This window comes from Heteronotia binoei, chromosome 1 (assembly GCF_032191835.1).
Source record: "Heteronotia binoei isolate CCM8104 ecotype False Entrance Well chromosome 1, APGP_CSIRO_Hbin_v1, whole genome shotgun sequence".
Classification (NCBI taxonomy): Eukaryota; Metazoa; Chordata; class Lepidosauria; order Squamata; family Gekkonidae; genus Heteronotia; species Heteronotia binoei.
Window position 1 is genome coordinate 178486233 of NC_083223.1, and position 23972 is coordinate 178510204.

Genomic DNA, 23972 nt, shown 5'->3' on the forward strand with positions numbered 1-23972 from the left:
TTAAAAAAGACCAGGAAAAGAAGTCTTGTTTCTTGGAGGGATTAAAGATATGTCGCATGATCGGAGCAAAGTCTTCACACAGGTCTTGCCAAAAGCAAGTGCTGTAGGAAGAACTCATCTCTTGTAGACCAAGGAGGTTTGATCTCATTCTATTTGTTCTTTGTATTTCTGAGGTTATGTTTACAGAGCTATGCTTTGTGTGCTATTGACCTTGATGCCAATTTATATCTGAACTTAGTCACCTTGGGTCTGCAACCAACTTGCGTTGGACATAAATGGGGTCAGAAATCAGCTGGTGGTGCTGAAATTCCCTGCTGCTAATTTCTATTGAAGAGAACTCATGAATACTGTGCAAGAGATGTAAGATTTCCAGAAATATTAAAGCAGGGGGTGGGGGAGGAATTGGTGGAGGTGGGGAGTGAAACATATGCAATATTTATGTATCAAGCACGGACTAATTTTACTCCTTTAACAACATGCACCATTTATAATTTAGCATATAAAGTTGTACTCTTTTTGCATATTTATAGTATTCAGTTTTATAAATGCCTTCACATTCCACAAGCTACCTGAGTATACCCAATACTAGAGAGAGAGAGCACTACAGATATATATCTTAGCATTGGTATCTTAGGTTTTGCAAAGAAAATATGTTATCTCCAAAGAAACTGTCTTATATTGGATTCAGACTAAATTTTCCACCAGTAGAACAGAACTTCCCTGCTTTTCCCTTCCTTCTGCAACCCACTGATCTCCACAGAATGTTGCTCCTGGGGGCAGGGAAACCTGTGGATTGACATGAGGGCATCTGGAGTGTGAAGGGGAAATTGTAGAAGTTACTAATTTAGTCTGAATCCTACCCAGTATAATAAGGCTAGCAGCATATTTGAATATTGAGTTAAGTTTTATCTGGGAGATCCAGATTTGATTCCCCACTCGTCCACTTACAGCTACTGGGATGGCCTTGGGTCAGCCATAGCTCTGGCAGAGGTTGACCTTGAAAGGGCAGCTGCTGTGAGAGCCCTCTCAGCCCCACCCACCTCACAGGGTGTCTGTTGTGGGGGAGGAAGATAAAGGAGATTGTGAGCCACTCTGAGACTCTGAAATTCGGAGTGGAGGGTGGGATATAAATCCAATATCATCATCAACAACCTTAAAAGCAATAAACCTTTCAGTAGTGTGTTTATATACATACATCATACTGTATACATTAATTAATCACATTTAAGCAATAACTGTATGCTTGAAAATATGCTCTGTGTGTCTCCAGCGTAAACAAGGAATTAACATTATTTAATGTTGTACATTGCCTTACATAAAATCTCCATGCCACATATTTTGAATAACTAAAATCTTGTCTTTCGCAGCATTTCACTCATTAAAAAAAATCAGTGCTTTCCCAAAATATCTAGTTTTTTCACTGGAAGAATGGGAAAAACCCTTGGGGCTTTTTTTCTGTTGTTCTTCCATTCAGGGCCTTCATCCCTCTAACACTCTGTGAAGTCAGGCTAACAACATCGTACAGAGTATAGGTAGAACAGACGATGATTGAATTTAATTTTTCTAACAAATCCCCATCCAACTAATTCAACTCTGTGAGCTAACTTGATGAGAAAAGAAAGCTTGAAGAGTCCTAGACTTGGAAGGGGCCTTATAGACCATCTTCCAACCTTTTGCTCAATGCATAAGAACATAAGAGAACATCCATTCCAGCACTCTCACTCAGTGGCAAAAAAACCCATGTGCCATCAGGAGGTCCACTAGTGGGGCCAGGACACTAGAAGCCCTTCCACTGTTGCCCCCCAAGCACTAAGAATACAGAGCATTACTGCCCCAAACAGAGAGTTCCATCTATATCCTGTGGCTAATAGCCGCTGATGGACCTCTGCTGCATATGTTTATCCAATCCCCTCTTGAAGCCGTCTCTGCTTGTAGCCACCACCACCTCCTGTGGTAGTGAATTCCAGTGAATGCAGGAAGTCCAAAACTAGATCATTCCTGGCACATGATAATCCAGCTTCTGCTTGAGGACCACCAGTGAGTCTTGTCTTCTAGCTTTCTCTCTGACAGCTCTGCAGGAATTTGAGGAACTCCGTGACTTTCAAACTACAATGTTGTTGAAACTTAAGCTGAGTTGGGATCTGAATGGTGTAAAAAAGGGAGAGGTTATACACATTTTTAGTGATGAAGCAGAAAACAGTAGAACCAAGTAGAAAACAGATGTTGTGAACACTTGAAATTGTTATTTTGATGTGTGTGTGTGTGTGTGTGTGAGAGAGAGAATTTATGACATTTTGAGGATGTATTGTAGGGTTATAGAGGAAGGAAGCATGGACTTTGCTCAACATGCTTCTATTCCCATTCTTAATTCATGGGTTTTGATTAAATAGGCTGCAGAGCGAACTATTTCATTTAAGATTGGAATCAGTAGTGATTACTTATTACAGCCAAATCTCTCATATGGGTTGTCAGAGCTTTAAATGAGTAAAAACTGGTTGCTTGTTGCTTAGCCATTAGCTGAACTGTTGAGATGTCACAGAATATTAATGTACATCCCAACTTCTGAGAGTTTGTTGGAAAACAGTGCAACTGCCATAAAGAAAGTTAGGTGAGGCATGGAGAAAATCGTAGACCCTGGGAACAAGAGGGGCAGTTTGCTCATGGCAGGGTGAAGAGGGAGAGTCTGAGGAGAGCTAAACTTCCCAAACAAGTTAGGAATAACTGGTCAAATCTGGACTTGAAGATTTTTAGTTGGTGAGCTTTTCATATTGAACTAGCTTCATCAGAGATTGTTTCCCTGGTAAACCACAATAGCTTTTTATAATGGATGCTGTTGGTTATGGCTAGTTTGTAATGGAGAGCCAGTTTGGTGTTGTGGTTAAGTGCGTGGACTCTTATCTGGGAGAACTGGATTTGATTCCCCACTCCTCCACTTGCACCTGCTGGAATGGCCTTGGGTTAGCCAAAGCTATCTCAGAGGTTGTCCTTGAAAGGGCAGCTGCTGTGAGAGCCCTCTCAGCCCTACCCACTTCACAGGGTGTCTGTTGTGGAGGGAGAAGATAAAGGAGGATTGTAAGCCGCTCTGAGTCTCTGATTCAGAGAGAAGGGTGGGGTATAAATCTGCAATTCTTCTTCTTCTTATGTCTGGCAGACATTTTCTCCTGGTCACTCAATGGCTTTATTTATTTGGATGCTTCTCTGCTTCCCATAGCATCTTGTGGAATGTTGAAATAAATTTCCAGCCATGCCCTGAGCTGTAAGTCTGTGAGGCTGTTACTGTTTCACATTGATTGAGAAATACTGTTTTTTTCTCTCTGTTCATTATCAGAGTCTTCCACCACAAGCAGCAGCGAATCTGACAGCGAGAGCAATGAGAGGCGACCTGACATTGGCACCTTTGGGAATACGTTTGGAGCAGACTCTCTTGTGGAGGGCACAAGCTCCCGCTTCTCAATGTACAGCAGCGTATCCCAGAGGCTCATGGTAGGTCACAGTTTCTGCTGAAGCCCAACCCAGTTTTCAGTGCTGTCCACTGTGTCTGATTCCCTTGACTGTATCTGCTAAGATCCCCGAGATTTCTTCTGTGTGATTTTTTTTTTTTTAATTGGGGGATCTGACAGTCTGCACGGTCACGACCATGCTGCAAACTAGAGAATATGGCTTCAGTAGTGGAATTCTAGCTTTATTTTTAAGAACTGGATTGTGTCTCTGGCAACTATGGAAAGAAAGCTTTAAAATTTGAATGAAATAGAGTGGTTATTTTGGATAGACATGCAGTGGCCAGAAGATGAAAATAGCAGCTGTTCATATCTCCAAGTACGCCTTGTGTGCACTAGTCCCTCCCTTATCACATGTTGCTTCTTCACTATCACCTTAATACATTTGTAAGCAGCAGATATGGAGGAAGTAGAGCCAAATAGGGATGGGAAAGCTAGGTGCCAGTATCACTTCCATAGGCATCCACAGTTTCATTGCTTCTGGATTTCAGCCTTGGTTGTTACTTTTTCTTGTAACAGTCACAGAAATTGGATCTTTCAGTATGCTAATTATTTTAGAGAGAGGATTTCCTCCCTCCTTTCCAGCTTTAATGTTGGCTTTATAAGTAGGAGTATGATCTTGGGCTAAACAAATCTGATTTATAGTTCTGTAACCCAGGTAGATATATGCTTTCCTTTGAAGCAAATGGAAGAATCCTATGCAACTGTTTATGTTCTCATTCTGTATCTTTCTTACTCCTTATACTCTGAATGCCTTTAGGCTATTGGAATTTCAAATGAATTCCTTGTTCCCTGGCTCTTTGAAATAGATTTAAATATAAATGGAACTCCTAGTTTAGGGCACTGAAGTCATATTGCTATTTTGCACCATGTGAATTCCTGTTTAATAAATAAATATATGAATGAAATGACCTTTTTGAAATACGGAATATTTTGTTATAGGCGAGTGTGAAAAATTTCAGTGAAGCGTGATACAGGCTTTGTTTTTGTCAGAAGCTCTGAGTTGACCTTCCAAATATTACAAAAAGTAATCTTGCATTTCTAATAACATGTACTAATCTTCCTGTGATTTAGCAGGCTTATTTTTCAGCTGTGTTATATGCAGGCTATAGCAGTTGCTCACAGGTAAACAGGAAAGGTGCAGAGATAGTGGTGCCCCTTGAGAACATGGATACATTGCTTCTGCCCCCCACCACGACCCTGCTGTGTTTTTACCTAGGGCTACTATCTTTTTCATTCCGGCAGCTGTTAACACCTGTGTAGCAGACAAAAAAAATAAAATGTTCAGCTTGGAGATACAGTAATGAGAAAATCATCACTCATTGAATTTCAGCATATCACAGAGATGTTAAAGATGCAAGATCCCCATTAGAAAAACAAAGGGGGAAACCCATCCTCTTGGCCCACACAAGTACCATGTTTGTGTAAAGACTCCCATTGTCTGTGGTGTAGTTATTCTGAATGAAGAGCGTAAACCTAAATGAGAATAACTCTGGTCTTGGCACTATTTCTTTTTGTGTGCCACTAAGTCACAGGTGCCTACCTAACTTGTATCTGTCCTTAAACAACTTTAATCCTTTTTATTTAGTAACTATTTTCCCATTGCAAGGTTTGCCTTACACAAGTTGCACTTAAAGCACGGTTCTGAGTGCTTGGGGTAGGGTTTCCTAAAGAGGCCTGGACAGTTGCTAGGAGACAGACCAGTCCAACTCTCTTAGTGTTTGCATGCTTGTGTGTCGATTAGCTGAGGACTCAGAGTATCAGCCACCAACAGTTGTATTACAGTATCGAGTTAGTTGTGTTCTTCCTATTATATTGATTAATTGATTCTATAAGTCAGCCAGGACACCAAACCCTCTGAGGTATTTCAAAGTAGCTTTTTGTTTCTTTGAAACACAAAGCACAGTCCAGGTTAACTATCTGTTATTCCTCTATTCTTATTTGTTTTCCCTGTCCTGTGTTAGGTTTAAACATGAACGCTGCCAAGGAAAACAGTTCATATACTTAGCGTATTTTTCGCACCATAAGACGCACTTCCCCCCCCCAAAAAAAGTGGGGGGGGGAGTGTGTGCGTCTTATGGAGCGAAGGTACGTACCTTCCTCCTGGGGGGGGGGCGATCCGCTGCCTCCGCCTCTGATCCCGGCGCTTCCCTCGTGCCTGCCTGCCTGGCTCCAGCTCTGACACTTACAGCAAGCGCCAGGATCGCTCCCTCCGCTCTCCGATCCCAGCGCTTGCTTTAAGCATCAGAGCTGAAGCCAGGCAGGCAGGCACGGAGGAAGCACCCGCCCCCTCCACAAACCCAGCGCTTCGTGAGCACGGGCTGTGGAGGGGGCGGCGTACTACCCCCGCGCCTGCGTGCCTGGCTGGGAGACAAGTGGCGAGATCGCTCCCTGTGAAGTGCTGGGTTTGCGGTGGGGGCGGAGGGAGCGATCTTGCCGCTTGTCTCCCAGCCAGGCACTGCGTCTAATGGTCCGGAGCGTCTAATGGACCGAAAAATACGTATATTCTAAAAAAATCAGTCATTTTTGCTGTGTTGCCTTAAGTGACAGGCAACAAATAAGTAAGAGCATTAGAACCGAGGGCACAATAAAGGAACAACTGTAAACTGCTGGCTACAAACATGAGAAAATGTCAGTTCATATGTCAAACTTCATCACATCATCATCACATTTTATTTGTATCCCACCCTCCCCGCCGAAACGGCTCAGGGCGGCTAACAACAAGAACTTAATACATACATTGTACAATATATAACATTTTAAACTACAATTGATTAAAATCTATTAAAATTCTAAAAACAATGACTTTAGTATATTGGTGCTATACTATCGCTGGTAAACTGTGGTCTTATTAAAATATTACTTCCTGAACATCTTGCAAGGGAGGACTCTGGCATGCGTCTGTAGGGAGTCCATTGCAGAGAATGGGAATAAAAAGAGGCCCAGCTCTTTCTCAGTGAAATATGCAAACAGAGGTGATGCAAGCTGGGCCTTCCCTTTGGACTTCAGCTATCTTTAATTCTTTTGAGTTGCAGCTGAGGAATAGAGGTTTGTTCATCTCCTCAAAGGCAAATCTTTACTACTTTTCCCTCTCACTTTACCATTTCTGTGATAACAATATCCCTGTTAAATGACTTTTGTTTTGTGCAAAATATAACATTTTAGATCTTATGATAAAGAGTTGGGGTATAACTTGGTGGTTTCTAAATGTCTACTTTCACATACCCCTTTTAATGTCACCTTGTTTGCTGAGGGACCCCTGTGACCAGGGAATTACTGGCATAACACACAATTTGCATGAGACATTGACCACCATTGTCATGCGTGAATTGATAATATACTATAGACATCCCCAACCCTTCTGTAACTGCACAAAATGTCTGACAGTCATTGACAAGCTGTCTTGCAAGATAGTTTGTCTGCCATTATTGATTTGTTACTCAATATCCCTTTTAAGCTTCCAAGAATCCATGGAATATAGTTTAAAGAGGCTCTTATTGAAGGGTACTGGCAGACAAAATTCCCTCCATTTACTGCCTTGCCAGTGCACCTAGACTGCTCTGGGTTTCCTTTGTGAGAGAGGAGAGAAAGAGGTGAAAAAGAGAGTGCTTGAACATACTCTGTTTTGATATAAGCTTTTGGTCAGCAGTCCAAAGCACTTCAAAACATCTGGTGACTGTAGTGACAAATGTCTCCTTGGCTCACTGCAGTTTGCTAGTTTGCATGTGTTACCTTTACACACAGTGGATCTGGTTTCTGTAAATCTAGTTTTGTGATAAGTGGAATGTGCTTTACAGGGAGTAAAGAAAGTCTCCTGTGAGATGTATTAAGTACACTCAGTACTTTTAAATCTTTATAGTCCAAAGCTACATAATTGCCTCTCAACCTAAGTATAGACAGAAGTGTGTAAATTTGCTGCCAGATATTATCAAAATGCTTCTTGTGCATTTCATTACAGGCCAAGATGGGATTTCGAGAAGGTGTTGGTCTTGGAAAATACGGTCAAGGGAGCCAAGAGATTGTTGAGGCCTCCCAACAGAAAGGAAGAAGAGGCTTGGGGCTGACTCTAAAAGGCTTTGATGGAAAGTTGAACATCAGCTGGAAGGATGAGCCAGAGGTAGGAGTAGTGGGATCTGGTAAAGCCCTCTCCTGCTATTTGCTCATGTGAGGTTGGTGACAAACCATCAGTTTCAGAGTTAATGGTTGGGAAATCCTTTTAGCATCTAGCTTTAGATTCCCAGGGTGCTGGCTAAAATAGAAAAATCTTGGAAGTAAAATATTTTGTGCTCTATGATTTTTTTAAAAAAATTCTTTGAAGTAATTATTTTGAATCTCTGAGGTACAGACTGTCCTGTCAGGTTTCCATACATTAGGGAGTTCATCTTGTTGGAATGAGTGGCCCTCAGTTCAAATCTTCCTTTCATGTGTTTGCAGGCTAGTGCTTATGAGCAAGTGGACTGGTTCCCAGAATGCACTACTGAAATTCCAGATGCTGAGGAAATGAAGGACTGGATGACAATAGGAAAGGTATTTAGATTATGAAACAAGGGAAAGAAATGTAAAGACAATATACCACATAAAATCCAGAGAGTGGGGATAGAGTCCTGAGGTGCTATGTGTGGATTTCTGCAGAAAAACTTTGGTTTGGATCCTTTGCTCCCTTTCTACTTGCAGTTGGCCCTTTTGCTTGCAGAAGAGAGGGAGGGCAACTTTCATTGATTCCCCTGCCTCTTGCTGAAATTCCCAGTTTCAACACTCATGATGTCCCCTGAAGGTCTGATGACCCATGGGGTCACAGTTTGAGAAAGGGGCTAGGCAACTGTTTTGGGAAAGTTATGCCCCACAGCTATGCTCATGCTGCGGAAGATCCTTGTGTGCTCTGAGTGCATTTCCTTAGGTAGAACTACAAAATAAGGTCAACATGATTGAGTAACATGATTAAAATAATACTCATGTCCTAAATAACATGTTAATGCATAAATGGGAAAATCACCATGATTTTTTAAAAAACCAATTGTATTTATTTATTAAAGCATTTGTATCCTGACTTTTCTCTTGGTTCAAGGCAGCTTACAATAATAGTTAAAACATTCCCAGCTAAAACCAAAGATTAAAATAGCAGACTCCAAATCCCTTCCCCCTCCCCTTCTTAAAAGATGTCTGCGATTTAAACCCCCTCAAAAGCCCTTACAAATAGACAAGCCTTGCAGCACCACAGAGCAGGAGCCACAATGGAAAAGGTCCAGTCTTTGGTTGATGACAGGCAAGCTACTCTAAGTGGTGGGAGAGACAACCAAGGGTTACAATTCTGCCCATATGTGGGTCTGAAGTTATTGAGGGCTTTAAAGATCGTAGCCAGCACCTTCAATTGAAATAAACTGGCAGCCAATGGAGGTGTTTCAGATTGGGCAGCAGATATTCCCCATGATTAACTCCTGACATGTTAAGTGCCTAACTTCAGGGACCAGAATGAATTCCCTTTTGTAATTTGTTTGTTTATTATGTCTTACCTTGCTCTTCCTCCAAAGTGTGATGTACGTAATTCACTCCCTATTTTATCTCCACAAGCTCTTGTGAGGTATCTTAGACTGAACTTGTATGACTGACCTACACTCTCGTTGTGAGTTTTATGGGCATGGGGATTCAAATTTAAAAGCTCTCAACAATGATTTGCAGTAATCTGGAAATGCATAGCCATCTTATTTAAAAACACCTGTAAGAGTAATAGGTCTTTGTTTTTCTATCTTTTAATAGAGTTAAAAGAATTTTCATTTGAGTGGTATAGGGCTGAGTTCAGAAGAATGTTTCGTTTTCAGTATTTTGTTGGACTCTTCTTTCCTTGACCAAATCTGTGTTAGATTACAGCACAGCTGAACTTCATCCATGTAACAAAAGCTTGAATATTTTGCCAGACTGACCAAAGCCTCAGATCCTGCAATGATGCTCTCATTTTGTATAACATTATGTCGTTTTTTGGCATAATATATTACAACTGTTTAAGTTTGAAAAGCAGCAGTGTAGCCAGAATTGTAAACAGCAACAGAGAGCAAAAATATTTCTTAGATGCTGGCAGTTTTTTCTTAATTATCTGCTGGCAACTGCTGATGTTCTGTTGTAACACTTAGAATTGTTTATACAGCGCTTACCTTCCCTCTTCTGGTCTAGTTGCAAATTTGCCAGTTCTTGCTTCTGCTTGAGGTATGAGGATCTGCAGCTGTTCTTGGATAGTCTGCTGAAAATAGACCCATCCTCCTCTTATCAGCCTGCCCCCTGTTGCTTGTTTTTACTGAAAAGGATTATTGACCAGAACAGGATTTTACTAGATCTTATTTTATTGGGTAAATATTTTTGATGTAAAGAATTGGTTTGTGGCTGAAATGTTCTCCAAAATAGAACCTCCGTGCAAGGCTCACTCTTAGAAGCAATGTCAACATACGCTTCTTTTTTAAAAAAAAGCAGTATTGTTCTTTTTGGCTGAATGGTTCAGTAAGTCCAGGCATTAAGTAGCCATTGTGTTCATTATCTTTTCTCCCATATCTGGTGCTACAACAGTCCCTCTGCAGTACATAGCTATTTCAGTAAGCAAAAATGAAGTGAGTGCAGTTGAGGTGACACGAACACAAATCCTAGTTAGAAGAGAGTTCTGAGATCTGAAACTGTTAGTGTATGAGTCCTCCGTCCACAGCATGGGTGCAGCATGGAGCAGCAGTTGGATCTACAGTGACAGCATCTGACAGTTCAGGTCAGAGCAACCTTGGAAGAAGGCCGGTTGAAGCCGGACTGTATCTGGGAAGAGCACCTGCTGGAGTCAGCATTTGTGTGGACTGCCGTGATTGGCTGACCATTGTATATATGGACTACAGTGCCAGACAGTATTTCTCTCTGGTGAGAGTGAGTTCCTGGCGTAGCACTTTGTCACTCAGTATAGTATATGTTATTCACTGCACCAAGTTGTTTGTATATAGTTGTAAATACACTAATTTATACTAGGTGCTGGTGTGAGGCTCAATTTCTTTCCTCGTGTTGACCTGGTGGCAGTTCTCTGTTTTGCACTCTGCACATGAACCACTGACAGAAACATCTAAGAATTTTTATTGAGCAGGATACTCACTTGCAGTTAGAATAATATCAGGCACATAATTGGCATTGCATACTAAAATTTCCTCAGTAAATGCAAATGTTCCCATCAACTGTACACAGTTGTGCAGTGGGTGAATGTACGAGTTAGAGGTTAGTGAGGTGAGGAAGCTAAGAAAACAAGGTTATATTATCTGTGCTGGTATGAGTTTATACATGAAAGTCACCTAGGATGGTTTCTAAGCCTCTAGGCATCCAATAATACAAATGATGATACTTGCATAACGCCACAAATAATGATACTTCAATTCCAAGAAGGATGTTGGGGTCAGAGTGGGGGACCTAAGTGTGTGTCACACAGTGTAGGACTGAGCACAGCAAGGAAGCTGATGGTGTACATAGTGGAGTGTGTTATTAAAGCACACATGGGGTGATTGTTGTGGCTCCAGATAATGGGAAGAGAAATAATATTGAAGCAAAGCATTTGATCTTTTTTAGGCTTGGGAATGGGAAGGAAATGCTGATGAGTTAAGTGGAAAGCCTTCTGGTTGGGTGGAAGTGTGTCTAAAAGCCTCCCCATAATGTCAGAAAATTCCCATATAAGGAAAAGAAGAGAAGACTTGGAGCAAGAATGAGGTGTTGCAGAGGTGATATTCATTATGTCAGTTGTATGAGAGAGATCTTTCTTAGGTTGGAATGTTAGGCACTTACCATGCCACTGGGATCTTTCCTAGGTTGGAATGTACCAAGGATTGAGAGGAATTTTGCCAAAGGTATCTTGGTTGTGCTATAATCCTTTAAATAAGGTTCTAAAACCATTCACTATCTTAGTGTGTCAATGTGCCAGTTGACATCTGTTTGAGCTTATCAAGCTGCTTATGAATACCTCTTATCAACTTGCCAACATGGCTATAATGCTGTCAGGCTGGATGTCTTCATTTCTGGCTGTTGTCCTCCCATCTTGCTTCGTTTCAATCTGCAATGGGCCCTGTGTGAGTGGCGGCACAAAATGGTCATCACAGAATTGTTTGTGTGTGTGTGTGTGTGATAAAGAGGCTAACAAATTGGGTGCTCTTTTTGTGTTTGTGGGAGAGAGCCCCTTTCATAGCATAGATAATCTGTGGATGGAGGAAAATGTGTGTTAGAGAAAGGGAGTTCTTTTAACATTTTTTAAAAGCTCAGCGCATGCATGAGATGAAGCCCCAGATTAAAGAGGGCACATGGCACAGCACTGTGGTGAAGTGGGTAAGACTGTTGAACTAGGACTAGGGAGAGACAGTTTCATATCCATATGCACCATGAAACTCATTGGTGAACCTTAGGCCAGTTATCCTCATCTTAACTGTATTGACGTATTTGATTTGAAGATAAAATGGGATGGAGTGTTCATTGTCCTGAGCTCTTCGAAGGAAGGGCAAGATAAAAATGTAACAAGTCTTTTTGCTGTGACTTTCTGCTTGACAGGTGGGGGCTTGCATCTGCAAGCTAGTGTCTGATGCCAGCATTTGCTAGCAAGTGTGAGAACACCACTCTGCATTCAAAACCCTTGACCACAATCTGTTCTTTGAGAATGTTGATGGTTAAAGCAGAATTTCCCTGCATACATTTCTGGTCCTCTATTCTGTCTAGTCCCTGTTGTCTGTTACGGGGCTCAGCACATAACACAGAGGACAGCCACCTCACAAATGATGCTGTATCTTTTCTTTTCTTTAAATAATAGGCTGCTGCTTAAATTGGAGAAAATCCTTCTTTGTTATGTCATAGGTGGCAGTGGTTGATGGTGATACTTAAACCAGCCTCTTCTTTGTTGGATAAATTGAGTTGTGCTAGCATTGTTGGCAAACAGAGCCAGTGTGGTGTAGGATTGAACTGAAATCTGGGAGACCCAGGTTCAAATTCCCACTCTGCTATCGGAGCTTGATGGGTGATCTTAGGCTAGTCACGCACTCTCAGCCTAGCCTATCTCACAGGGTTTTTGTGAGGGGAAAATTGAAAAGAGAATGTGAGCTTCTTTGAGTCCCATTGGGGAGACAGGTGGGGCATAAATGAAGTAAATAAATGAGTACAGAGCTTCAGTCTCAACAGGTGCCATTTTCTCTGTTGGGTTTGCATCTGCCCTTATTGGAATCCAAGGATTTGAGAGGCAGATGTTCTCTTTTTTACTTGCTGTGATTTGCTTTCCAGACATGGAGAGAAATAGCAGTAATTCTTCCTTGTTTTGCCACTCATGATCCATGTGCTTTTGAGCAAGAATGTATGAGGTTGATTCTAGATCGTGGATTCTTTTATTTGCAGTGCTCACCTGTGTGCTCCTCTGGAAGATGTCTTGGCTGTGAGCAGGGCAACAGGTTCAGTTTATTGATCCATGTTTTCTCCTTTTTATTATGTAGAATAAACTGGTGATTGAAGATGAAATAGAATTTTGTGGAGAAGAGCTCCTGCATAATATGCTGCAGTGCAAGGTGAGTGTCCTCTGTTGGAGGGTGGAAACATAACCAAAGAGATAGATCCTGCTAGAAGATGAGCCTTTCTTTTCTTGAAATAACAATCTGACCCAATCTGAAAAAATAATTTTGGCTCCCTTTGTGGTTGCACCCTCAAATTTGATGTAGCATGAGTAGCATTTGTTCTACTGCTACTTTAATTTTTGACCTTGGGTTATGGAATGATCAGACCATCTCCATTTCTCATAGCTAAGTGGCTGTAATTGAATGTACTTCACTAAGGCCAAAATAAGATATATGGAGTTTGAAATCATCCTGTCTGGTTGTGTCTTCTTTGATAGAATAGGTTTGTTCCTTTTTATAGAGCGTGTTCGATGAGCTGGATGGAGAAGAGATGCGCCGAGCACGTACAAGATCCAACCCCTATGAGATGATTCGAGGAGCCTTCTTTCTAAACAGGTCAATGGAGGTTCTTTGGTTTGCAGCCCTTAGACCTGCGGAGGCCAGGCTCCTAATAGGTGTCCATCTTACATTCACAGAGCTGCGATGAAGATGGCAAACATAGACTATGTTTTCGACTACATGTTTACAAATCCCAAGGATTCTCGTGGGGTGAGGGTTTCTCTATATTTCAAAATCACTGGTGCCTTTGAGCAGAGAAGTGGGTGGGAAAATCCTCACTTTTCATTTTCAAAACACTGGTCCAGTAAGCAGGCATGTAAGCTAGTGGGTATACCTGTTGTCTTGGATGATGGGAGGCTTTTGTTGGGGTGCTTGAATCTCTTTCCTTCTCTTTTCGCAGAGGCCTCTGATTAAGGAACATGGTGCAGAGCTCTTATACTTTGCTGATGTATGTGCTGGTCCTGGTGGCTTCTCAGAGTATGTCCTCTGGAGGAAGAAGTGGCATGCAAAGGGTTTTGGGATGACCTTAAAAGGACCAAATGACTTCAAAGTGGAAGATTTCTATGCTGCCTCCAGTGAACTATTTGAACCTTATTATGGTATGTGTATTGAGCATGAGCGTGAAGCATGTTCAAACATAAGCATGTATTTCATGTTCAGTGTGAGGTGAAAGATATCTAGTGGTGAATAGTAGTCTTATTACATCCATAATGTTTTTGGGGACAAGCTTGGAGGTATTTAGATGTTGTCTTATAGTCTTTCATATGAGATTTGGCTGCCATTCTTGATATTCCTAGACAGGCAGGAGCCAGATTTGTGGCCACTTTAGACCATTTACTGTACTTCATAATGGGTAATATTCATCTGAAAACTGTCAAGAAGATATAAAATATAAAGAAGCAACAAAACTTTACAGTTCTGGGGTCAGAGAGGTGGCATGTAGTTTACAAAACAGAAGGAGCATCTAACCTTGGACTGGAAGAAGTTCTTCCATCCTAAGGAGCCTTCCACTGACTTGTGGCTCTTCCATTGAATGAGGAGCCTTGTAAGTTGGAGGAAGGCTGTTTAGGCTGGAGACAGCTTTCAGACTGCTTAGTAGAGTAGAAGATGCAGACCAGCATCTTAGAATGCTTTCTCTGAATTAAAATGGCCTGTCTTCTAAAATAAAAATGGTAGGAAATTTTTGAAAATTTTTCTGTGGCAAGTGATTGCAGTGACATATTATGCCCGTAGGTGAAGGAGGAATTGAGGGAGATGGGGACATCACCCGCCCTGAAAACATTACTGCCTTCCAGAATTTTGTCCTGGACAACACAGAACACAAAGGAGTACACTTCTTGATGGCTGATGGGGTAGGTTCCTCCTATTTCTTCCTTTTGCACGCTGATCTGCTAAGACTAACAATCCTGCTATGGTGTGCTGTCATACTTTACTCACAATAAATGTGGTGGTGAGCTGAGCTTACTGAAAGAAGAGCATCAGCATTAGTTTTACTTCTGGAAATGGTATAGAGTTAAGAATGCTGAATGGGCCATGGCTCAGTGGTAGAGCATCTGCTTTGCATGCAGAAAGTCCCATTTCAATCCCTGGCATCTCCAATTAAAACGGACCAGACAGGACATGAGACCATGGAGAGCTGCTGCCATTCTGAGTAGATAATACTGACTTGTAATGGACCAATGGTCTGATTCAGTCTAAAGCATGTGTGTGTCCGCCTGTGACTATGACTTGGGAGACCCAGATCTGAATCCTTAAGCTATGGTAGCCATTCACTCCTCTTAGCCTAACCTACCTCACAGAGTTGTTGTGAGGATAAAATGGTGGCGAGATGTTGAAGCCTATTTGAGTCCCCATTGAAGAGAAAAGCAGGGTATAAATATCTGAATAACTAAATACATGGGTTGAGGTTGTTTTTGTTTGCCAGGAGGTTAATTAATTGATTTTATTAGCACTGAAATAAAAGAACCAATACCTTACATACGGTTTTACAGAGTATAATTTTGTAAGCAAATTACAAATGTCTTTGACAATCAGCAGTTTTTATTATCTCTAATTGCTATACTGTTAATTCTTTCATAGTTTATTTTAGGTACAGACCCTATGTTTTTAATTAGAAAAAAACCCTTCACTAAGTGTTTACAACTAACAAAACTGTAAACTTCAGATTTTTTTAACCTGTGGTGGTGGTAGTGGTTTGTGAAATTAATTATTTGTTATTCAGAATGTGGCTCTGTGCAAATTTGCTCAAAGGGCCATTGTTCATTTTATGTGTATTTCAGGGTTTCTCTGTTGAGGGGCAGGAAAACATCCAAGAGATTCTAAGCAAACAGCTGACACTTTGCCAGTTCCTTACAGGACTTTCTGTTATACGGACAGGTGATTATATCGTTTTCTCTGTCTTCATTTCTACTTTATAGCTGGGTGTTCTAAAGTAGGGATATCAAACATATGGCCCATGATGGAACCGGCCCCTACAGGGCTCCTATCTGGTTCACGAGCAACTGGCTCTCATCTGCTTCCTGCATTGCAGCTCCCTTTTGTCCAGCTGTCTCCTCTCCTGCTTCCTGCTTTGCAGAGGAGAGAAAGAAAGCCAAGCCTCCCTTCTCTTGATTGCCTGAGTGCTCCTCCTCCCTCCTCTTTTGGGAAGGAAGGAAAGCCAGAGCATAAGAGAGAGGGACAAAGTCCTGTGGCACCTTTAAGACCAACACAATTTTTTTTCAGGTATACGCTTTCATGTGCAAGCACATTTCAGAGGGAGAGAGGGAGGGGGAATGAAAGAGCCAGAGAGAGAGAGAGAGATTCCCCCTTCCAGTTTTAACAGATGGGGAGGGGGCGGGGGGAAAGAAACCTAATAGCACAGCTTGCCATCTCTGTTAGTGGAAGGGAGCAAGAGTCTGGGAAGGAGAGATGGAGACTCCTGTGGCAGCTTTAAGACCAACAAAGTTTTATTCCAGGTATAAGCTTTTATGTGCACACATACTTCTTCAGAGGGAGGGAGGAAGAGTGAGAGAGCCAGAGAGAGAGAGATTCCCCTTTCCAGCTCTAACAGACAGGGTTGGGAAGAAACCTAACAGCACAGTTTGCAATGTTTCTTAGTGGAAAGGAGAAAGAGTCCAGTAGCTCTGGCATTCAGCTCCTTTTATAGTTCAGCCCACCTATCGGTGAATATGCTGACTCATTGTGACTTCAGTGACTTCCAGGCATTGCATCAGCCTGCCTTGTGATCCTTATCACATGACTTCAGTACTTTGACATTAGATGATCTACCATGCTTAATTTGTAAGCTATCCAGTCACTGACACTCAGATCATGAGCTACTTATTGCAAAATTCAGGCTTAAACTGAAGAAAACTGGGGAAGCCATTAGGCCATTCAGGTTTGACCTTGATCACATCCCATATGAATATACAGTGAAGGTGAAGAATAGGTTTAAGGAACTAAAGTTGATAGACAGAGTGCCTGAAGAACTATGGATGGAGGTTCGTGACATTGTACAGAAGGCAACAATCAGCACCATCCCAAAGAAAAAGAAATGCAAGAAAGCAAAGTGGCTGTCTGATGAGGCTTTACAAAAAGCTGAGGAAAAAAGGAAAGTGAAAGGCAAAGGTGAAAAGGAAAAATTCACTCAACTGAATGCAGATTTTCAGAGAACAGCAAGGCAAGATAAGGAGGCCTTCTTGAAGAAACAATGCAAGCAATAGAGGAAAATAACAGAATGGGAAGAACAAGAGATCTCTTCAAGAAAATTGGAAAAATCAAGGGAACGTTTCATGCAAAGATGGCCATGATAAAAGACAAAAATGGTAGGGACCCAACAGAAGCAGAAGAGATCAGGAAGAGGTGGCAAGAATACACAGAAGAATTATTCAAGAAGGATCTCAATGTCCTTGACAACCATGACAGTGAAATTGCTGACCTTGAGCCAGACATTTTGGAGTGTGAAGTCAAATGGATCTTAGAAAGCATTACTAACAACAAAGCAAACGGAGATGACGGTATCCCAGTTGAGCTGTTCAAAGTCCTAAAAGATGATGCTGTTAAAGTGATGCACACATTATGTCAACAAATTTGGAAAATGCAACAATGGCCACAGAATTGGAAAAGGTCAGTTTATATTCCAATCCCAAAGAAGGGTAATGCCAAAGAATGTTCAAACTATCGCACCATTGCACTCATTTCACATGCCAGCAAGGTCATGTTAAAGATCCTACAAGCTAGGCTTCAGCAGTATGTAGATCAGGAACTACCAGAAGTTCAAACTGGGTTTCAGAGAGGTAGAGGAACTAGAGATCAAATTGCCAACATTCGCTGGATTATGGAGAAAGCACAGGAGTATCAGAAAAATGTTTATTTCTGTTTCATTGACTATGTTAAAGCCTTTGATTGTGTGGATTACAACAAACTGTGGCAAGTCCTTAAAGAGATGGAAGTACCAGATCACCTCACATGTCTTCTGAGAAACCTGTATAAGGGTCAAGAAGCAACCGTCAGAATGGGATATGGAACAACTGAGATTGGTTTAGAATAGGAAAAGGAGTTCGACAAGGATGTATATTGTCACCTTGCTTATTTAATTTATATGTAGAGTACATCATGTGGAATGCTGGCCTGGATGAAGCAGAAGCCGGAATTAAGATTGCTGGGAAAAACATCAACCTCAGATATGCAGATGATACCACTCTAATGACAGAAAGTGAGGAAAACCTAAAGAACCTCTTCTTGAGGGTGAAAGAGGAGAGCACAAAAGTAGGCTTGAAACTCAACATCAAAAAAGGTAAGATCATGGCATCTGGCCCTATCACATCTTGGCAAATAGAAGGGAAGTAGTGACAGACTTCACATTTCTGAGATCCAAGATTACTGCAGATGGTGACTGTAGCCATGGAATTAAAAGACGTTTGCTCCTTGGGAGGACAGCTCTGGCGAACCTGGGCAGTATAATAAAAAGTAGAGACATCAGCCTGCCAACAAAAGTCCGTATAGTCAAAGTGATGGTATTCCCAGTAGTAATGCATGGCTGTGAGAGCTGGACCATAAGGAAGGCCGAGTGCAGAAGAATAGATGCTTTTGAGCTGTGGTGCTGGAGAAGACTCTTGAGAGTCCCTTGGACTGCAAGAAGATCAAATCAGTCAGTCCTAAGGGAAATTAACCCAGACTGTTCCCTGGAAGGTCAGATGCTGAAGCTGAAGCTCAAATACTTTGGACACCAAATGAGAAGGGAGCACTCACTGGAGAAGATCCTGATGCTGGGAAAGACAGAAGGCAAAAGAAGGGGACAGCAAAAGGTGAGATGGCTGGACAGTGTTACAGATGTAACAAACATGAATTTGAACAGACTTCAGAGGATGGTGGAAGACGAGTGCCTGGTGTGACGTTGTCCATGGGGTCACAAAGAGCTGGACTCGACTGTGCAACTGAACAACAAAAATTATTATGGATATAAATGAATTATTCCTGGAAATAGAATTAGAAAGTTTTGAATATAAATGAATGAGGAAGTGGATTTTGAACAAAAATATCTGCTATTTTTTATCTTATATGTGAGATATATAACAGACTCTTTTAAGCTTTGGTATATTAAAAGTTATCACTTGTATGTAGGAACAATGAAATATATAACACAAAATATGCAGTAACAATGAAATTAACACTATAGTTGCACAATAGATTGGTTATGGAATTTGTAATTCAAAATGTTTGAAGTAAGGACCATAGTATCGTATAGAAAATGTCTCAGAAATGATAATGAAGGGGATGTTGGGGGAAAATAGTCACTTTTTTCATTCTATATATCCTGCAATGTATGATTTTCTTGATATATATAATTTGTAATGTAAGCCCTCTTTCTTTTTGTATCCCCGCTATATTATACTTTGCTTTTTGAAATAAAAATATATACAGAGTAGGCAATAGTGATTTTCATAGACTGATAGTCTCTTTATAAGGCAGCTTCATTTGTTCATCATGTTTCCTCTGAAGCCTGGAACTTTCAAGGGGTAATATTAAACATATTACTCAGGTAACAAGTTCTACCGAACTTGATGGGATTACTTTAAGCAAATCTATTTAGAGTCAAGCTGTCCTTCTCCAGTCTTGCTCCTCTGAAATGTATCCTTTTTTCTTTCCATCCATGCTTGGTTTGCCAGCATTTTATTTGTGTGCCTAAGAAATTATCTGTGTTGTTCCTCTCCTGTTCTTTATTGCTTGCTGTACTGTATTCTTCAGGTCTGTTGATGTCTCTGGCTTCTTGCCCACTCCCTTTCTCTTTCCATGTCCAGTTTATCTAGTTGGGTGTGCTACTTTTATTTATTTTATAATTTAGGTGTATATACTGCCCTCTTCTCTGAATGCACAGAGCTCAGGGCAGTTAACAACAAAACATATAATTTAAAACCCAAGTTAAAATAGTTAAAAATCATATCCAGATGGTGCCAATTAGACATACTATTACTATCCGCGCAATAAGTGGGAAAAGCAGAGTGGGGGGAAGGGAAGGGAGTAGTAACCCTAACCCATGTTGCATGTAGTTGTGGGAATAGGTGGTGGTAAACCCCAGTCTGCCCTATGTGTACCTTAGAGGAAGGGTGGGATATAGATTTGTTAAATAATAAACATTGTGCCTCTCACCTCATTCTTTGTGAGTTGCTAATTTCTGGTTTGGGTTATTTTTAGGAGGGCATTTTGTCTGCAAAACTTTTGACCTATTCACACCATTCAGTGTTGGCCTGATATACTTGCTCTACTGCTGCTTTGAGCGTGTGTCAATCTTCAAACCTGTGACAAGCCGTCCTGCCAATTCAGAGAGGTGAGACTGAGATGGATTGAGTTTGAAGTAGCTATTTCTTTAAACACTTATGATAAAATGATTTCTGTATTTGCTGGTCTTATATAAAGGCTGTGGCAAGAAACCTCTCTTGGAAGATGAGGAAGAACTATTTTAAGGGCTACAGGGGTAAAAAGTATTTGACAGGGATGCAAGACTGTTGACTACCTAACCACTTTCTTTTTGTTTTGTTTTCTAATGTCTTAACACTTTATTTTATGAATGATTAGCAAAAGGGCTTTAATACAACATAGGATTTAAAATTTGTTGGTTCATCAGATTGTAAACTGGTCAGCAGTTGTAGCATCAAGTGGAAACAGTTATTTTGTGTAGTGACAGACCCTGAGAAAAGCAGTCACATCTTTTGTTTATTTCTATCCCACTTATCTCCCATCTGGGGACTCAAAGCAGCTCACAAAGAAACACAAAACTTATAGTTTAGACAAACAACAAAACAATATATAGCACAACTGTTGTTCTTGTTAAATAATAGAAATGCCTGCAGTTTCTTGTTTTTACAAGCTTTTAAATATTTTTTAAGTATAGCAACGTAAGAAAAAACATCCAAGCAGCATCTTCCACCCTCACTATAGTCATAGCCAAAGAAGACTCACTCCATGGTAAATCAAAGGGTTACCATCTTATGTGAATAACTTGATTCCTTCTTGCCCTTCAGGTATGTGGTATGCAGAGGACTGAAATCTGGCATTGATGAGGTGAGGGACTATCTTTTTGCAGTGAACATGAAACTCAACCAGCTACGCAACTCAGACCAGAATGTCAGTCTTGTTGTCCCCCTGGAAGTAATCAAGGGTGACCATGAGTTCTATGATTACATGGTCCAGTCAAATGAAAGGTGAGTTCAAAAGCGGGAAGAAGAAGCCAGGATCTGCGCCAAGTGATGGTGGATAGTGGGGCTACAGGCAACCTTCTTGTGAGTGGCTTTTCCCAAGCAGTCCTCTCACAAGAGTCTTCTCACAGAGGCCTTTGTACAAGAGAACACTGGCCAGTGGGGTAGTAAGTGACCTAGTCAAGTAACCTACAGCTTGTATTCCTTCCTTCTGCTTTTGTCTTTCACTTAGTCCTGACTTAACTCCATGTGATTGCACTTGAGAGGGCTGATTGCTTTCCATTTTTTGCTATAGGGTATAAATTAGTAGTGGTATAATCAGATTATTGTAGATTAACAAAATTTTCTTACATTAAAATAATTTGATATAATTTATATAATCTTGGATAGCTGTTCATATTCTGAACATACAGCAGTACTAATACTATATTTTTTTCCTGAACAGAGTCTACCCCTCCTCCCCCCCCCCCCCCCCAAAGTAGCTATTTTTGAAACTACTACTCTGAAGAAAGAATCAGGGCTGGCCCTAGGGTGCGTGGCGCTCCAGGCAGACTTACTGCATGTGCGCCCCTGGGTCGCCCCCTCCCCTCTTCTTTGCAGCACTGCAACGTGGTGCCATGCTCCACTCCACTCGCGCCCCCCCCCATTTGCTCAGAGGAGTGACACTAGCCTTGTGCTTACCCGCTTTGGCGGGCATCAGTAGAGTGCTCTCTCTTAATAGAGAGCAGAATGAGACTTTGCCCCCCCCTTCCTGTTCCAGAATCTATTGCAATGCCCACCGAAGTGGGTAAGGACGAGACTGGCGTCGCTCCTCTAAGCATGCCAGGGAGAGGGGATGGCGGGCAGGCCACCTTCTGCCCCCCCACCCCCGGCACGCTCAGAGGAGCAACACTGGTCTCGTTCTTACCCACTTCGGCAGGCATTGCAATAGACCCTTCTCTTAATAGAGGGCAGGAAGAGGCTTCGTTTACCCTTCCCTTCCGGAACAGGAAGGGAGTTGGGAGCGAAGCCTCGTTCTGTTCTCTATTAAGAGAGAATGCTCTACTGATGCCTGCTGAAGCGGATAAGCATGAGGCTGGTGTCACTCTCCTCAGAGCGCGCCAGGAGGTGGGGGGGGGTGGGCTGCCCACCTCCACTGAACTAGGCATTTATCTTGGGTGCTGGGAGGGGGGGAAGAGCCCAATTCAGTGCCCCCCTCTCGGCGCCCTAGGCAAATACCTAATTTGCCTAGTGGGCAGGATGGCAATGGAAAGAATATAAATGACATGTTATTTCTCTGGCAATACTGTGATAATGTAATAGGTTATAATGCACCAGACATTGTGCTCCTTGGTTATTTTTGATATTATTGTGGTTTACAAGACCTTCAAAAACAGCATGTCAGGTTTTGGTGGTAGATAACCCATTCTAAAACTGAGATCTGTTTTATCTTCCAGTTACTGTAATGCTCAGATCAAAGCACTAGCCAAAATCCGTGCCTTCGTTCAGGACACGTGAGTATCTTTGTTTCTGTTTTTTAAAGTGTGCTGCTCTGGGCAAGGACTGAACTCAGGGTGTGTTGTTCTTCAAGATGTTACAAAGGCACACTCACTGAATAGAGTCTCCCTTTTGAAGTTGTAGGGGCCATGGCTTAGCGGTAGATAATCTGCTTTGCGTGCAGAGCAGGGATGGCCAACGGTAACTCTCCAGATGTTTTTTGCCTACAACTCCCATTAGCCCCAGCCATTGGCCATGCTGGCTGGGGCTGATGGGAATTGTAGGCAAAAAACATCTGGAGAGCTACCGTTGGTCACCCCTGGTGTAGAGGGTTCATACTTCAGCTCCAGCATCTCCAGTTCAAAAGATCAGGGTGTGAGTGATGTGAAAGATCCTGACCTGAGAGAGTTGCTGCCAGCCAGACTAGACAGTCCTGAGTTTGATAGGTAGTCTGGTTCAGTACAGGGCAGTTGCATGAGTTCATCTGATTTACATCTTGCACATCTCCCAAAATTAAGCATGGGGGAGACTTGCATAACAACAGCTCCATTCAACAGAAAGTGAGATGCTTAATTGTCAAAATCGGTAGGTCAAGTAAGTTATGACTGCTATGTCACACTGACTTTGTTTTTCTTTTGATTATGGCCAATATATTTTGTGTTCAAATCTATAATGTGATATGCTGATACTCTTAAATTCACAGTATGTCATTTGTAAAAAATGAAAGCAAGTACCTGTCTATGAGGAAGGAAACTCATTAGTGTAGTACCTTTTGTGCAGAAATCACTGTGTGAATGGATTGTAAATTCATGGACTGGGATTATGTTAGTGCTAAAGCATTTAACAATTGGAGTACTGTGTGCAGTTCTGGTCGTCGCACCTCAAAAAGGATATTATAGCATTGGAGAAAGTCCAGAAAAGGGCAACTAGAATGATTAAAGAGCTGGAGCACTTTCCCTATGAAGAAAGGTTGAAACGCTTGGGACTCTTTAGCTTGGAAAAACGTCGACTGCGGGGTGACATGATAGAGGTTTACAAGATAATGCATGGGATGGAGAAAGTAGAGAAAGAAGTACTTTTCTCCCTTTCTCACAATACAAGAACTTGTGGGCATTCGATGAAATTGCTGAGCAGACAGGTTAAAACGGATAAAAGGAAGTACTTCTTCACCCAAAGGGTGATTAACATGTGAAATTCACTGCCACAGGCGGTGGTGGCGGCCACAAGCATAGCCACCTTCAAGAGGGGTTTAGATAAAAATATGGAGCAGAGGTCCATCAGTGGCTATTAGCCACAGTGTGTGTGTGTGTGTGTGTGTGTATATATATATACACATATGCATATAATTTTTTTTGGCCATTGTGTGACACAGAGTGTTGGATTGGATGGGCCATTGGCCTAAT

The 23972-nt window shown here is 41.7% G+C and overlaps 1 protein-coding gene across 1 annotated transcript in view; it reads left to right on the forward strand.

The window, feature by feature from the left end:
• The window catches only part of CMTR1 (cap methyltransferase 1), a 53468-nt gene that overhangs the window by 3750 nt on the left and 25746 nt on the right, over window positions 1–23972 (forward strand). The window contains 12 exon segments of the mRNA XM_060243468.1: window positions 3329–3483; window positions 7456–7614; window positions 7932–8024; window positions 12965–13036; window positions 13383–13477; window positions 13558–13630; window positions 13821–14019; window positions 14654–14772; window positions 15700–15796; window positions 20093–20225; window positions 20920–21099; window positions 22530–22586. Of these exon segments, the coding sequence (XP_060099451.1) occupies window positions 3329–3483; window positions 7456–7614; window positions 7932–8024; window positions 12965–13036; window positions 13383–13477; window positions 13558–13630; window positions 13821–14019; window positions 14654–14772; window positions 15700–15796; window positions 20093–20225; window positions 20920–21099; window positions 22530–22586 (1432 nt within the window).